We start from the raw sequence: 17,487 nt of genomic DNA on the forward strand, positions 1-17,487 counted from the left end.
CTATAAACAAGAGCAGATAACTGTATCAAGCATTTGTAAGAATTATGGCCCTTTTTTCACTTAGAATATGCATATTATTGATAAATCTATGTTAAAGTTTGCGTACCACCTCAAATACTTTTGGCCCTATTTCACTTAGAAAATAGAAAATTTGGTTAAGTTTTGTGTTTAGGTTCACTTTATTCCTATAGTGTCAAAGCTATTGCTTTCATACTTCAAATACTATCATGAAGATACTGTACTTGGCAAGTTGAATATGACCTTGACCTTTGAATGACCTTGACTCTCAAGGTCAAATTAATAAATTTTGCTTAAATTGCCATAACTTCTTTATTTATGATCATATTTGATTCATACTATGACATAACAACACTTACCTGACATACCACAATGGACTCAACCCAAACCTTCCCCCACGCCCCACCCCAGAATTTTGTTTTTCTTATTTTTTAAAGATCAGCTAATAAATGACCGCACACCCACATTTTACCCCCCTGTCCAACCATCCCACTCAAGCTATTGCTATCAAACTTGAAATAAAATCTATTAGTTTGTTTTGTGTCTTTACAAATGTTCAATATATTGTGGAAAATATACCTGAACTCAGAATTGTCTATAGAGTACCGTACAACTTCTTTAAACCATAAGGGATCAATATGTTTCAATTATGGTCCTCTTCCACTTAGACTATGACTATATTACCTTGACCTTATTGAATATGAACAATTTCCCCATGATGGGTTACGTTATACTGTCAAGCACTCGAATAGTCGAGCCCGCTGTCCTCTGACAGCTCTTGTTTACAAACAAAATAGCATCGTTTCAAGTCGGCTTGAGGAGAGATTGACCTAGAAGCCGCTGGTCAAGTGAGTGTGTTTAAGGTTTCACTTGCTCTTCTCAAATCTCAACTGTGTAATTCGTTGTTATTTTACAATAACTAGCCATAATGAAACGCTGCTGCATTCACCATCATAAGGCAATGTGTATTGTAATACCTTTCTTCCATCTTCAAACGTCAATGTTTGAAAATATTATTTTTTTGGCGCAATGTTACCGACGGCGCGAAATTTAACGTTCTGAAGACATCATCATTCTAGTTACCGGTATTGTTTTTATTATTATAAGTTGTACATTTAAAACATTAGTAAAAGGTCATGATTGGATTGCGCTTCTCGTCTTATTTCACAAGTGAACCACAATTATAATACAATCACCGACAAGAACTTTTTCATTTATCATGCAAATAACAGCCATGCAGAGAATACCTGTCTCCCATCCTCAAAGGTCAAAGTCTCACTTAGAGGTTGAATGCCAAATTTGGCAATAAAACAGTTGGTCAGGAATGTAATTTTGTCTTACATCCTCAATTTAAAAATATCTTATTGCAAATTACAACACCGAGGAGACAGCGTGTCACATTATCAGTCTACCTACCTCAAGGGTCACACTAAGAGGTCAAAGGTCATAAAATGGCTTTTGCATTCTGTAACTTTGTAATTCAATTCGCTTAAGAAATAACTTACCACACATGTTTATCACAAGAAGACAATGTGTCATGTATAAAATATGCCACAAAACAGCTTGTCGAGGATGTAAGTGGATCATATATCATGCAATATGTTAAACATGTGGGAAAGGTCTTCTAACCTTAGTCAAAGGTCAATATAACCCTTAAGGTCAAAAGCTGAACACGTGCATGATCCACATGGTTAAATGATACAAGAATTATTGACAAAAGGCTGGACTTTGGTGCCAATAGGTATATAGTACTAAATAAATGCACTTTTCCTAATTACAATTTAAACATGCATTAAATGTTCAGTGAACAAAAGCTTAAGGGTCATTTAAACAATGTGCTGAAAGGATCAGTATGTCCCACAAGCTCAATATCTATTAGGTTAAACTTGAAGGTGTCAATTTGTGTAGCCTTTTTATTGTATCATCTTCTGCACATCTCATATACCCTGGATGTCCTCACAAGGAATCCTGGATATGCAGAACTTTATATTTAAAAGCACAAAACCCCACATAATTAGAAAAAGGAACGTGGTCAAATGTGTCAAATATCAAGCTTTTTTTTGTTACCGACTGTAAGATTTCAGTCAGTAGCCACTGATAAACAAAAACAACTCATTATTTGGCAGTTATTTATTGCTCTACACTAATATTATTAACATTAGCTTTGAAACTATGCATACATTTTGTATATTAATGTGTTAATAAAATGAAAAAAATGCAAAGTACTTACAGAGTAAACAAGAGTGCCAACTTGTTACAAAATATACCCGTCAAAAGATATGGATTACATGATCAAGTTTGATAATTGTAAGATTAAAACGAGTTTAGTTAAAAGGTAAACTTTAATGTAGCAGTTTTCAGATAATGAAAAATGAAATGCGAAAAGCTTCAGGCAAGCTGGCTTGATATCATAGGAGTAATTGAGGTATGATCAACATAGTAGCCTACAAACATTGTGACCAAGAACAATAATGATACAATTTCAATTATTAGAGTTAATGAGCGGACATGTTTTTTTGCGCAATTCAAATGTGCTTCAAGCCATTTTAGTTATTGAACTTGGCTAAGATATTACGCTGACAACCATCATCACAGAGTGTCATGATAATCAGATTTAATCTGTTTTACTTGAATAATGCTTTAAGTTTTAGTTCCCTTTTTTTACAATTCAAGGGCCATAATTCAGAAGTGATCCATATGGCCTGGCTGGTTATTGCCGAGATGTTTTATCCACAAACAGCATCACCAAGTTTAATTATGATTGGATTAAATCTGTTTGAGTAAGAGAGCTACAATGTTAATTTGGTCATTTTCTAATATTTCAAGGGCTGTAATACAGAAGTGCTTCAAGCACACACAGTCAAGATATTATATACACACGCACATTATCAAAATGTTGAATGATGCTGTGATTTAATGTGTTTGAGTCATTGAGCAGACAATGTGTTCCTGTAGGCTGCCACTAGTGTTCCCATAATATGCACCCCCCCCCCTTTTTTAAATGAGCATTAAAAAACATGAATACATATCAACTGAAATACCTACATCAAAAGCATACATATAGCTTAATACATCATGACTGTTCCTACATCAAAAGCATACATATAATGTTATGAAAACATTTTGTTAACATGTGGTGATTTTATGATAAGCCTTCATACAGCTGCAGATTCTAATGAAAGTCATAAATGCATCATTTCCACATTGGGGAAGAGATTTTGACTCAACAGCCAACATGCAAATGCAATTTCCCATCAGTTAGTCCCATGATGTGTAAACCGTTGCAAGAGTTCTACAACACTATCATCTTCGTTCTCCACCGCATCCTCGAGTAGCGTCCGTCCATCTGCGTCAGGTACCCCCTTGTCAGCCCCAGACTTGAGCAGCAGGTTCATCAAGTCCTCGTCACTGTTACTGTATGCATGCCACAGCGCTGTCCAGCTGTCTGCGTCCTGCAGGTTCGTATTGCACCCATTCTGTAACAGGCCTTACACAGTTAGAATAATATAAAAGGGATCACACTAGTGTTTGTTCTGAAAAAAATATTACAACTATTCTCTTAATTATTTTATCCAGAGAACTAGCCGGTATAGACCAACAGTGGGTGTAATACAAATGGCATTCATGCCAAGACAGGTACTTTTCACTGTGTTATAACCTTTATTACTTTTATTAATTGTTTGAATGCTGCTGACTATCCAACCACATCAGCAAAAAAGTGATTAGAGTTTATTTTTATCAATATTTGCTTTATATCAAGAGCTTACTAACTACAAATTGTATTAGCAGGAGCTGTAATTTGTGATCCCACTAAGACATGTACTTTGTAGCTTATAAAGTCGAAATATAAAGCTAATAATCCTAATATATATACCAAATAAACATCAATCACTGTTTGTTACTACTGGTAGTTCACTTGCAAAACATCAAACTCTGGTACGAGTATACTTGAAAAACATCACAGTCTGTTACTAGTTTATATGGAAAACATCACAGTCTTTTACTAGTTTCCTAGGGAAATGTCACAGTTTTTAGCTAGTTTACTTGGAAAACATCATAGTCTGTGACTAGTTTACTTGGAAAACATCATAGTCTGTGACTAGTTTACTTGGAAAACATCACAGTTTATTACTGGCATACTTGGAAAACATAACAGTCTGTTTCTAGTATTCTTGTTTAACATTACAGGTTTTTACAAGTATACTAGGACGAAAACACAGACTATAGCTTATTTTCTATAAGTAAAACACAAGTCATAGCCAGCCTACCTTGAGCAAAATTTTTACCACTTTGCTGTGTTCATTAGCAGTGGCCACGATCAGAGGGGTCTGATTGCCCGTCTCTGGACTCTGAAAACATGTGTCAGCCTTTAAGGAACCATTTTAGATGCATATAAAAGACTAGAACTTTGTCACAAATGTGAATTATACCCCCACATTGTTTTGTTAGCTGCATAATTCAAGGGCAAATAACTCAGGTATGTTCGAGTTGGATATTGTTCAGATTGATATCGTATGATACCGATGATCATACTAAAATGTTGAAATGTTGAAATGGTAGGATATTTTCTACAATACCGCTACTGATACTATCAAACTTTTTCCTATTTATTTACCTTAATTATTTTGAGACTAGAAAGTTGATGTTAAATGATTTATACACAACACTTTGTTAGTCAAGATGAATTGAGCAGAAGCCTTTCAGTGGCAACAAATATTTGAACAAATACAACTTGAGCTTACAGGTGAAAACAGACTCATAGGTACTGAATGTATTATATACCAAACATCATTAAAGCATATTCAAGTTAAAGGGTGATATACAGAAAAAAGCAAACCTTGTCAGGCTCTTGTTTTAGACCTGGGTTCAAACGATCAGTTTATTTACTTTTTTTTACATTGTTTAAGATGTTATATAAGAATTGTGTGTGTGTATTTTTATGGTTAAAATTACCAGAAACAGAACTGTTTTTTGTATAAAACTTTATACCTGTGATTTATTATTATAAGTTACTATTCCATATTGCAAGAATTCCAGGCACATATACTGGCGTCCAAACCTTATCGCAATATATATCATAATATATAATATAATCAGCTGTAAAAATAAAACATTTGATATTGTGGCGTGGACGGATTTTACCTCAGTGATGTTATTTGAACTAACTTTGTAGTAAACCACAATATACAGGAGCATCATTCATTCATTCAATCCTCTCTGCGCCGTCTGGTGCTTGAGGCGACGGCAATGGAGCGCCACTTTGGTCGGTCAGCTACTGTTGCGGGTGCTGTCTGCAGAGTGAGGCCTCTGTTCTTGAGCTCTCGCTCCACGGTTCGGTCCCACGTCTCTTTCGGTCGTCCACGATTTCTTTTCCCCTGTGGAGTCCATCTCAGTGCCACCCTGGGTAGCGAGTTGGGTGCCATTCTGCAGACGTGGCCTAGCCATCTCCATCTTCTCAAAGCGATGGTCTCCACAATGCTGTTTGCGCCAGCTCTTTTACGCAGTTCCATGTGCGTGATCATGTTTGGCCAGAAGACTTTCATGATCTGTCGAAGGCACTTGTTCTGTAAGACTTCCAGTTTTCGCTCGATGGTAGCAGTGGTCTTCCAGCACTCAGACCCATATAGAAGGACGCTCAGCACGATGCTCTTGAAGATGCAGAGCTTAGTGTGCATGCTAAGACTTGTGGTCCTCCAGATGGGTTTTAGCATTGCAAAGGCTTGGTTGGCTTTGCTGATTATCGTGTTGATCTCCCTTGCACAGTCTCCATCTGTGGTGACCTTGCTGCCCAGGTAAATGAACTCGTCCACATCTTGCAGAGGCTGGTCATTGATAGTGATTGGGTCGCCCACTCTGGTGTTCTTTCTCATGACCTGAGTCTTCCCAATGTTGACCCTGAGACCTATGGTGCTTGCTGACAGTGCCAACTGTTGTGTCTTCTGCTGGATGTCCTGGTTCCTGTTAGCAAGTAGCCCCATATTGTCGGTGTAGTCCAGGTCATCTAGCAGCGAGGTCAACGTCCACTGTATTCCTTGCCTCCTTCCCTCTGTGGTGCGTTGCATGATCCAGTCAATTGACTTAGAAAAGAGGAGCAGCAAGAGGATACGTCCTTGCTTCACCCCAGTTTCCACCTTGAATGGTTCAGTGGGCTGGTTGTTGTGGATGACTTTGCACTCAAAGTTTTCGTACAGGGACCTGATGACGTTGACAAATTTCTGAGGGATGCCATAATGTCGCAGAATCTTCCAGAGGGAGTCTCTGTGTAGGCTGTCGAAGGCCTTCTCAAAGTCCACAAAAACCACGTAGAGGTATCCATTCCATTCATGGGACTGCTTAAGGATCTGCTTAAGGACGAAGATGTGGTCAATGCAGGACTTGCCTTTCCTGAAGCCAGCCTGTTCCTGGCGAAGAATACTGTCCACTGCTGTTGTGATGCGTTGGAGGATGATGCGGCTGAAGATCTTACTGGTGAGAGATAGTAAAGTGATGCCTCGCCAGTTGTTACTGTTCCCCAGGTCTCCTTTCTTGGGCAGTTTGACAATGGTGCCGGTCTTCCATTCGCTTGGCGCTTCTTCACTGTCCCAAATGTTTTGAAGAATCTGGCAAAGAAGCTGCGGCGTCACTGTGTCTTCTGCTTTCAGCATCTCAGGGCACACTCCATCGTCGCCAGGCGCCTTCCTATTCTTCAGCTTAGGGATGGCTTCATTGACTTCCGTTACAGTGATGTTGCAGGGGTTGATGTCAAGGTCCTCTTAAGCTTCAGGAATGTCGGCTAAGGTTAGTGGGTCTGGGCGGTTTAGGATGGACTTAAAGTATTGCTTCCATCTCTTCAGCTTCTCTTCTTCCACAGTGACATGAGTTCCGTCTTCAGCTTTCACAGGAAGGTCATGTTGCTGGCCGTAGTCGCCCTTCAGCTTCCTGGTGTTCTGGTACACTGTCTTCATGTCATTGTGCTCGGCTGCTGTCTCCGCCTCTTCCGCCAGCACCTCTATGTACCTCCTCTTGTCTCTTATGGCTGATGTCTTCACCACCTTGTCTTTCTCACTATATTCCTTTGAAATTCTTTCCTTAAGTCTTAGGGATTTGGTGTCCAACAGTTTCTTTTTGATCTATCTTCTTTCTTCTATATGAGACCACGTTTCTTCTGAGATCCATTCTGTCTTTTTGCTCTTTCTGAAGCCCAGAACTTCCTCTTCTGTCTCTTTTATTACTCTGTTGAAGCCTTCGATGGTCAGTGCTGCCTCATCTTTCAAAATACTAAATCTATTCCTGAGGGTTAACCTAAACTCTTCTTTCACTTTTGGGTCTTTCAACTTGACGACATCATAGCGTTGATTCTTGATGTCTCCCGTCTTGGCTTTCCTGAGCTTCAAAGTCACCTTGGCCACCAGAAGACTATGGTCGCTGCCAATGTCTGCATGTCGCATCACACGCAAGTCCTGCAGAGAGTGCCTCCACCAACCGTTGATGATGATGTGGTCGATCTGGTTCTGGGTCCTGCTGTCTGGTGATGTCCATGTAAGTTTGTGGATCTCCTTGTGCGCGAACAGGGTGCCTCCTATGACCAAGTCGTTCTGTTGACAGAAGTTGACTAATCTCTCCTCGTTGTCAATGATCACACCTATTCCATGTCGTCCCATGGTTCTCTCTCTGTCTCTGTTGTCGCAGCCAACCTTAGCATTGAAGTCGCCGGGCAACATCAGCACGTCGTGTTGGGAAATGTCCTCTAAAACACTTCGAAGGGTGTCATAGAATGCATCCTTGTCCTCTTCTTCCGCATCGTCTATTGGTGCGTAGCCCACAACAACAGACAGCTTGGTGTAATTGGAGTTCATCCTGGCGTACAGCAGGCACTCGTTCACAGGTTTCCACTGTAGCACGGTGTTGGCCTTGCTCTTGCTGATGATGACGGCAACTCCTTCCCGGTGGTCGTTGTCAGTTCTTCCTGACCAGATGATGACTTCTCCGGAACTCACCTTCTGCTTGCCAGAGCCAGTCCATCTTGCTTCTGTTACTCCCATAAGGGTCAGGTTGTATCGGTTCAGCTCACTCACCATTTGCGCTAGCTTTCCAGTCTGGTAGAGTGTTCGCACGTTCCAACATCCAACTCTGATCCATTGCTTTGGCGTCAAGAGTTCCGCTATCGGGGTGGGGACGTCCTAGCGGCTTTGATCCCCATCCTTCATTAGTCCAGTTGCCTGGTCTGCCTCACTCCCGGCGCCGTTTGTTGCTTGTTCCCTTGTTGTCATTTCTGTAGCAAGCATTTTTTCCACAGGGCGGGGTTGCTAGCCCCACGCCCAACCCTCCTCCTTTTTCAGCGCGGGCTTGGGACCGTCATTGGCGGAGTTATATAGTAGCATGCTAAATATTAAACCAAGTACCAAATAATAAACCATTGTGGTGTCACAGGAAAAGATTGTGCTTTTAATTTCTTTACGAAGTATATGACCCCTAAGTGTTGACAATTATGACTCAATGATCATGATTTCATGAAAGAAGTAGAGGGCTGCAAGTTTTTGTTATATACTAAATTAAAAATGTTTGGACCTTGTGGTTTCTAAGAAGTAACTTTTTGCTTATGATGTCTATAGGAACACACTAATTATATTACAGTAATTTTAACTTGAACAAGAGCTGTCAAAGGGCAATGCGCTTAACTACTTGTTCTTTTTCTTGGCCATTTAAACATTGGATAACAAAAGCTCAAGTAAAAAAAAACAAGAATACAATTAAAGAAAGAAAAAAGTAACCCTCAACTGGTCTGGAACCACTGACCACTGGAGTAAAAGTCTAACGCTTTGACCACTCTGCCATCTGTGCTCAAACAATGAGAGATGTATGCAGTGATAATTTTAGAAATCAAAAGTACGAGTCCCAGGGACTCATAGGTTTTAAATCTATGGGTCCCAGAGAAAAAGTATGGGTCCCATCTATGAGCAGAAGAAAAACATAGTGGATCAGGGTATTTCAACATTTTAATGACATCACATGGCTATCTAGTCGCAATTAAACTGGAAACATTAAAAGGCAACTCAACAGTTTCATGACTAGATTATTTTCAAGACTTAAACAGGCCATTGAACATCACATTCACGCGTGTGTAGTGCGACAAACAATAACCCCACTTGACCATTATTATAAAAGAGCAGTTTTACGTCAATACTGACATATCTCAAAGACTGTAGCCATTAAGATGCAGCGTAACTAACACAAAAAGTTTCGACTTTGAAACAAAGCACTACAAGTGTTTATTCATAATTCCAGGCTTTCCATGCAGAAGAATTACATGATTTCTTATTTTCGCATGTTAAACATGAAATGCACAAGGACTGTTAATTTGTTGCTAGAAAATTACACAATTGTTAGAAAAATATAGTGGTATGCAACCAATGCTCCATATCATAATGAAGCTTCCTATTGTTGAATACAAAATTAAGATTTCCAATGACCCGTATTGTTGATTGTATAATAGTAAAATGGGGGCCATTTTTGGTCGATTTTTCAAGTTGTTTGTTCTTAAATTCTTTTTTCTCCGTTCGCAAAATATTTTTCAGTATCATAATTTATACACTTTTAGGATTGTGCGACCACGGGACGCATATATAGCAAATGTTTGCATCCCCTGCGATTTCTATGCCTACAGGACGCAGACCTAAAATTATACCTGTATATGTTATACTTTATAAAAGCAGTCCCCGTAGTGTCACAAAATATCACTACAACAGAACTCTCCAAATTATTAAGTCGTTTCGCGTTGCAATTCTTTATAATTTTCAGGTTTTTAAATCGTCAAATGATGCCCATAATGGATATTTTAGAGCATGGTAAATGTTCAGTATTACTGTTTTCTCACAAGTATCATAACTTCAACAAAAATTTGCGAATCCGAAACATTTTTTTGTAATTTTGTCAATTTACCAAAACATGAAAAGGTCCCTTAAAATAAAACAGTACATAGCACAGACTTTACTGAAAAAACAACAACAACAACAAAAAGACGTTTTCACATCATATTTGTGGATCATTTAAAATAATAAAAAATAAACAAGTACTGATTTGCATTGCAAGCGTATCCTGATATCCAGGGCTTAGAGCTACACAGTTTTTAGACAACAATTAATACATCCACGCATTTCAATGTTGTACATGTTCAGCATAATCTTCACGCATTTTTCTCAAGACAATTGATCAACACCAAATAATGTTTTTTTGAAGTTAGAATTTCTCAACGTCATGTTGACATTAAAATTCCAAAGAGTGTTTCGGATTACCATTTAAATGATTTTCATATGAGAATTAAAGAAAACATTCATAGTTGTGAGTAATTAATTCAGCAGTAACTTGTTAAAACGCTTAACGTCGAATAAATGGTTTGATAATATTATGCATGAAATGCACAATTTCCATGAAGATAACACCCTGTAGCCAGTCTTCTAAGTAATAGGCCATGGTTTCATCATTGTACTGTACACTGCAAGGACCGATTAGTGTGGTACATGTAGGTATAACAAAGCCAAACAAGCAAAGTTGTTGAATTGATATTCCCCGCCCAAAATATATTTTGTTTATGGATGGATGGAAATCCCTCTAAATAAAGTGTAATCCTTAAAAAGTAAGGCCTAACAAAAAAATATGTTTGTTTCCACTGACATGGCCTAAAAAAATAGGGTAGGTAGGTAGGCAAATAATTTTATTTTTAAAAATGATTTTTTTTTTAGAAAATGTCGTACATGGCGCATCTTCTTCTCATTTTGTGTGTACAACTGTATGTACAATAAATTTGATGATGTATGCAATGCTATATGGCTTTATTTAAATGCTTTTATGAAATAAAAACTTGCTGTTCATTAATTTTGCATTTGTTGCTTTCCTTATTTCCGAGTTTAATGTTGACTTCTGGCAACGGCTTTAACAGTCCATTTTATGACCAATAAAAGACATAACTAAAGTCGCAGTAAGCTTGACCCTCAGTGTCTATAGGGATTCAGTGCTGTTATACTTTCTGTTCCTTTGGGATCATGGAGTATATACTATATTACTATATTATTTATAATTTATAATATATTAAATAGCCCAAAAACCATGCTAGGGGAACGCGAGTGGTGTTGCATGTAGCATTATCACCATGAACAGACCCAATCAAACTGGGTGTGCTATTATATTTCTTGGATGCAGTTTATGCTTCCAAAGGACCACATTTTCAGATTATATTATGTACTGGTGTCGTGGGGTCTATCTACCAGGGCTAGCGCTGTCCCAAAATGTCTAAGCCAACCAGGTTTTTGTTTTTCGATGAGCGAAAACTGGTTTTGAAATAATTATATATACATTTACTATCAACTTGTTTAAATTTCTTTTAATGACAACAAGGGCATATCACATATCATAATGTAACATACATTTTTCAATATAGAAATAATAAGTATGGTACTTGTCAAAGTACAAACATAAGTTATTTTATAGATGTACATTTAATAGGGGTGTCGATTGTTCCAAATTTGAAATCCTGAAAATTAGGCGGGGGTCTTGGAACCGCAGCCGCATGAACCAAACAGGAAGAAAGGGCAGATCCCCCACCCCATCCAGAGCCCTTACTAATTGTTCTTTTTTATAGTATTTCCAATTGTATTTTCAGGTGAATACAATTTAAAATATTATAAACCACACCGTCCGTATCACCGCATGTTCATTCGTCGTTCTATTTCTTCTATAAAGAACTTCGAAAATAAATTATAATCGACGAAAAATAATGTATCCTAAAACAACAGTCCGAAAAGTTGTACGCGTTTTCCACATTAAATAAAATGTGCATATCGTTTGACTGCAGACATTGCAAAACCTAGCAAATATACAATTTGGTTGACAAAATTGCTTTACAATAGCATTTTTTGTGGGTAAAAAACAACTTAATTATCACCTTTTAATTTCAAACGATAATCGGCAGAAAGGTGTAACATCGTCGAAATAGAACTAATTATTTAATTATCATCCTTTAATTCAGATCGATAGTCAGGAGAAAGGTGTTAAGTAATCAGCTTAGAAAAAATTTATTTATTGGTACGCTTCTTTTGATTTGTCAATCTTTAAATACGACGTTTGCCATCGGCCGCTATATTGTTGGCAGACGACAAGATCAACTGACTGTGTATTCCAAGTATACAGTGTCTGCGCATGAATGACCCAATATTATGTGTGAGCAAACTCAATGCTGATTGGCCAGCTACCACGTGCGCTCCAATAACAATACAAATAATATGCGGATAACGTAGACAAGTTTATTGAGCGTCGCCGAAAAATACGCGGTCCGATTATTTTCGAATTTTGGGCTCAAAAAATATTAGGACCAGCGGCAAAAAATTAGGTAGGGTCGGGCCACCGGAAACAAACAATTATTTTTGTTAAGCCTAATTAAGTGTATGGTAATTGTTTTTATGAATTGCAATCCTCCTCATTGATATCTAAAGACCCATGAAGTTTCATTTTGAAATCTTGTCTCTTATACGAAATATAGCATTGAAAATTTACATCACACAAAAACAACAAACGGCAATTACTCAAATTTAAGAAAGTATAGGGTTATGGTTCTTATACAAGGCAATCCTCCTAATTGATATCTTATAATACACCTATGAAGTTTCATGTTAGCTTATATAGTTTTTTTAGAAATAGCCCTGTAAAATTTGAGACAGAAGGACATGGGGTCTGACGGACCGACAACGTCAATTCTATATCCCTCCGCCTTTAGCCGAGGATTCAAACTGCCAAATATCCACACACTTATTGCAATTACATCATGACTCATCTGCATGATTTTACTGCAGGTATTGACTGCCTAAGAGTGATGTCACTCATTCAAAGTGTGCACTCTTATAGGCTAATATTGATTTCCTAATAAAACAATGCTCAAAGGCACAACTCGCAAGACCCCTAGAAATTGAGCCCAATTATTTTCTTGCAAATACTCTGAATATGTGCATAATATTTGGAAAAATTTACACAGACAGACCGATGGGCAGACAGACAGATCCCCTCTATTTGTTAGGAGGTGCATTAAAAGTGTATTAGTTATCTACGTGTACTTTGACTGAGTTTACCTGGAAATCCACATTAGCCTCACCCCCAATAAGTATCTGGCAGATATCACTCAGCCCATCTCGACTTGCTAGGTACAATGCTGATTCTCCATTCTTATTCACAAGGTTCACATCTGCCTTACCTGATCAGAAAATACAATGCTAACATGCATGGTTTAGAAACATGCTCACAGTTTGTATGCTAAGCCTAAATCGTTATTCAATACTTAACTTGTATAAATTTAACCTATTTTTCCATCAACATGAATCATGAGTAACAGGGTATAAACAAAAATATGATCGAAAAAGGTGTTCTTAAAATACAGAAAAGATACATTCAATGTTTATAGGATCAAAATGATTGAAGTATTTGGATAAATAAACTTAAATGTTTAATGCAAACTGTGTGCTACTTATTAAAGTCTTACTTATTAAATTCATAGAGCTAAATTCAATGACAAACTAGATACAAAAACTGCCAACATTTCATCTAAATGGACACAAAAGATAGCAGAAGGAAAATATTGAGATGTAGACAGGAAAAATACCATCATATAGCATATTGCATTTTTTTATGTGACATACATCTGATCTTATTACTAACTTACTTACTTTCTAATAGTATTTTCAGGATATCCTTGTCTTCCATTTCTAAGGCTGTGAATATTGCAGGATTCCCGTCAGACAGACATTTGTTGGGGTTTGTTCCACCATCCAATAAGGCCTTCACAACCTAAACAAACATCACTGTATCTAAGACAACCACCAGACACACATTCGTTGGGGTTTGTTCCAAAATACAATCAGAATTTTACATAAACCATTTTCACTATCTGTTCATCAAACCAGGATATGGTTGGGTTTGAATTTAGTTTACATTTATTCTTTATTAAAAGAATTTCATAACTGACACAAGTTATCTTTATGAACGTTTAAAATGCTTATCATACCTGTAGGAAACAAAGGTCAACTGCAATTGATGTTCTCACAATAAAACAAGAGCTGTCACCATAGGATGACTTATGCCCCTATAAATGCTTGATAGAAGTAATGAGCTTTTTTCGAAACCTAAACGCAGATTTCGAAACCTAAACCCGGACCCTCAGTTCAAGGTCAAGGTCACAGGGGTCAAAATTTGTGTGCCTATGTAAAGGCCTTGTCCATATACACATGCATACCAAATATGAAGTTTATATCTCAAGGGACATAGAAGTTATGAGCATTTTTCGAAACCTAAATGCAGATTTCGAAACCTAAACGAGGACCCTAAATTCAAGGTCAAGGTCACAGGGGTCAAAATTTGTGTGCCTATGGAAAGGCCTTGTCTATATACACATGCATACCAAATATGAAGGTTATATCTCAAGGGACATAGAAGTTATAGGCATTTTTTGAAACCTAAACACAGATTTTGAAACCTAAACGCAGACCCTTAGTTCAAGGTCAAGGTCACAGGGGTAAAAAATTTTGTGCGTATGGAAAGGCCTTGTCCATGTACACATGCATACAAAATATGAAGGTTATATCTCAAGGAATATATAAGTTATGAGCATTTTTCGAAACCTATCGCAAAGTGTGACGGAAAGACGGACAGTCCGATCACTATATGCCCCCTTTTCTTCGAAAGGGGGCATAAAAAAACAACAAAGCATGTTCACTTAAAACTATACAAGCACATCATGCAGTGCTCAAGCCAAGAGTTAAAAAGGGCAGGGTGCAGGGCAGGGTTAATTTATTTCACTTCATAATCATCTTATCCCTGTGGCATATTTTCAACATAAAATGTGTTATATGTATACATTGTACATGTATATTTAATCTGACATTTTTAACCAGGTTTTCCGAAGGAAAAAACTGGTTATTAGATTGGCGAATGCGGGCGGGCTGGCTGGCTGGCGGGCTGGCTGGCTGGCGGGCTGGCGGAACAAGCTTGTCCGGGCCATAACTATGTCGTTCATTGTCAGATTTTAAAATCATTTGGCACATTTGTTCACCATCATTGGACGGTGTGTCGCCCGAAATAATTACGTCGATATCTCCAAGGTCAAGGTCACACTTTGAGTTCAAAGGTCAAAAATGGCCATAAATGAGCTTGTCCGAGCCATAACTATGTCGTTCATTGTCAGATTTTAAAATCATTTGGCACATTTGTTCACCATCATTGGACGGTGTGTCGCGCGAAATAATTACGTCGATATCTCCAAGGTCAAGGTCACACTTTGAGTTCAAAGGTCAAAAATGGCCATAAATGAGCTTGTCCTGGCCATAACTATGTCATTCATTGTGAGATTTTAAAATCATTTGGCACATTTGTTCACCATCATGGGACGGTGTGTCGCACGAAAGAATCACGTCAATATCTCCAATGTCAAGGTCGCCACGACTAAAAATAGATTTTTTTAAAAAACAAACTTACAAAGGGGGTTAATTTTGTTTGTTCATTTCAAAAGTTCAGTTTGAGTTTTCTCCCTTTATCAGATTTTTTTTTCACAATGAAAACCTGGTTTTGTGACAATTTTGTCCCTTGTTTTTCATTAAAACATTGTTTCTCTAATTAATAAAACTATTTCACTTTTAAAAGTTATTAAATTTTTTTAAACAAAAAACATTTTGCTGTAATGTGATCAGATGAAAAAAGGCATGGGGGAGTCAGAAGGTGCAGGGTGGGACATTGGGGCCGCAGAATGCTGCGCCCTTCCATGAAGTCCAGCTGAGGCACTGATCATGTCATGATATTGTGATGATTGTGAATCAGTAACTGATTTCCGAGGCTAATTACTTAGATTATCTTTGCAATACATCACAGTGCTTACACAAACGTTGTACACAGTACACCAAGCTAACCTTTGACAGTTTCTTTTTTATTGCACCTTCCAATGCACACCCGTCTGTTTTATGATGAAGTTTGTGTATGTCAGCTCCCATCTCAATGAGCAATAATGCAATATCTCCATGTGCTGCAACATACAAACATGTTCACTGCTGTTTTTAAATTGCAATATCAGTAACCAAATTATAATATAGTGACAATAAAAAGAATTGCGATTTTGAAGTAAAATGTTTTAATAGTAACGTCTTACTCTTCCCTTGTTTTAACTGGTCAAACAGTTCAATAGATGGCGCACACCAACAACCATTTTTCTGTGTATGCACTGTAAACAGTTTTTATAGAAATAAATTAACTAGTGGCTAATTGAAGTGTTGAGTGCAGTATTATAGCAATTTGCATCCATGTAGTTCCTAGACATATGAGCTGATATTTTGCGCAACTTCATAAGGAAACTACTTTACGACAGTTCTCTAATTATAAAATTGTGTGTCATAGAATTTATTGATATTTTAATTTTGGTTGATTTGTAATAATAATAAGCAACACACATGAGTTTAGGTAAACTGTATCGATGCTACGTGAAATGATTACCATGAAATTAACCTTAAAATAGCCCGTTAAACTATTCTTTATCTTAATGCATTGCACCACAGTCATGGTGCATGTGCAGCTGAGTAATTTAGTAAATAAACAGAAAAATCACTACATGCTATCCAGCTCGTAAAAGGATGCATAGGGCATTGTTGTGAAACATCGTTAGACAATACCATGCGAGACGAGACGTGAACTAGACTTAACCATAAGTGTTCTCGATAACTGTGCGGACTATGATAAATATAAGACAACCACAAGATGAAAGAACAACATCGATCCATTTCCACTGTATTTAAACAAGAATAAATCAGATTGTTAGTTATTTACAAAGGACTTGAGTTGTGATATTAGTAGAAACACTTCAGCATTAAATACAATACGCTTTGTCAAATACTTGGTGTATATAGTCAGATCTCTGAATAAAATAATCTTAATACCTAAACTGATTGCATACTGCAAGGGTGTCCAGCCATAGAACAGACCATTGATGTTGGCACCACTGTGAATGAGTGTATGTATATGGCTCACATTGCTTTCCTTCACTGCATGATGCAACTGCTGTTCAGCATTCATTGCAACTGAAAATGAATATTATATATGCATTGACTTAAAACAAATTTTGATATGGAAATTTTAAGAACATCAACTTGCTATCAATTAACTTGTGTTACTGTGCACAATGTATTTGGTTACTGCAAGTGCCAGATGAATAAGTCAATGACAGAATGTAAAAAGCTTTTCCTACTGTTTTATTGTAGTTTTAAGTTTAGTTTAGAAGTTGTTTCCAAAAACTTCTTACTACTTGAAAATTATTTTAGTAGTATGGCGCTATCTTCTATCAAACAGAATCATCATTATGGACGTAGTATGCAAAAAGGTCGTCGAATCACAATTTATACAAAATGTTTGGCTTCCCTGTACAACAAAAAATTGTATCGTAAAAATAGCGAGCGATTAGGGTTATGTCACACT

General features: G+C 37.4%; 1 protein-coding gene across 3 annotated transcripts; it reads right to left on the reverse strand.

Moving 5' to 3' along the window:
- Positions 1-2,133: 2,133 nt before the first annotated feature.
- On the reverse strand, positions 2,134-17,467 carry LOC127877516 (ankyrin repeat domain-containing protein 50-like). 3 transcript variants are annotated; one of them, XM_052423450.1, is made up of 7 exons: positions 17,315-17,467; positions 16,953-17,093; positions 15,936-16,048; positions 13,704-13,824; positions 13,113-13,234; positions 4,287-4,367; positions 2,134-3,494 (listed from the first exon to the last, which is right to left on the reverse strand). In XM_052423450.1, exons 2-7 carry the CDS (start codon positions 17,086-17,088, stop codon positions 3,273-3,275), a joined length of 795 nt encoding a protein of 264 aa, XP_052279410.1. In that variant the 5' UTR covers positions 17,089-17,093; positions 17,315-17,467; the 3' UTR covers positions 2,134-3,272. The 3 variants fall into 3 exon arrangements, with proteins under 3 accessions (XP_052279410.1, XP_052279412.1, XP_052279411.1); XM_052423452.1 differs by having other exon boundaries at positions 17,318-17,457; XM_052423451.1 differs by having other exon boundaries at positions 17,261-17,424.
- Between the last annotated feature and the right edge of the window lie 20 nt (positions 17,468-17,487).

This window comes from Dreissena polymorpha, chromosome 4 (genome assembly GCF_020536995.1).
Source record: "Dreissena polymorpha isolate Duluth1 chromosome 4, UMN_Dpol_1.0, whole genome shotgun sequence".
Taxonomy (NCBI): domain Eukaryota; kingdom Metazoa; phylum Mollusca; class Bivalvia; order Myida; family Dreissenidae; genus Dreissena; species Dreissena polymorpha.

What these genes read in the sequence shown, in the direction of transcription:
- LOC127877516 (XM_052423450.1), bottom strand. Translation starts at nt 17,088, where the DNA reads ATGAATGCTGAACAGCAGTTGCATCATGCAGTGAAGGAAAGCAATGTG. An exon ending in TAAAAAAGAAACTGTCAAAG is followed by an intron (nt 13,825 to 15,935) that starts GTTAGCTTGGTG and finishes ATGTTTGTTTAG; the next exon opens with GTTGTGAAGGCCTTATTGGA. An exon ending in CCTGAAAATACTATTAGAAA is followed by an intron (nt 13,235 to 13,703) that starts GTAAGTAAGTTA and finishes TTTTCTGATCAG; the next exon opens with GTAAGGCAGATGTGAACCTT.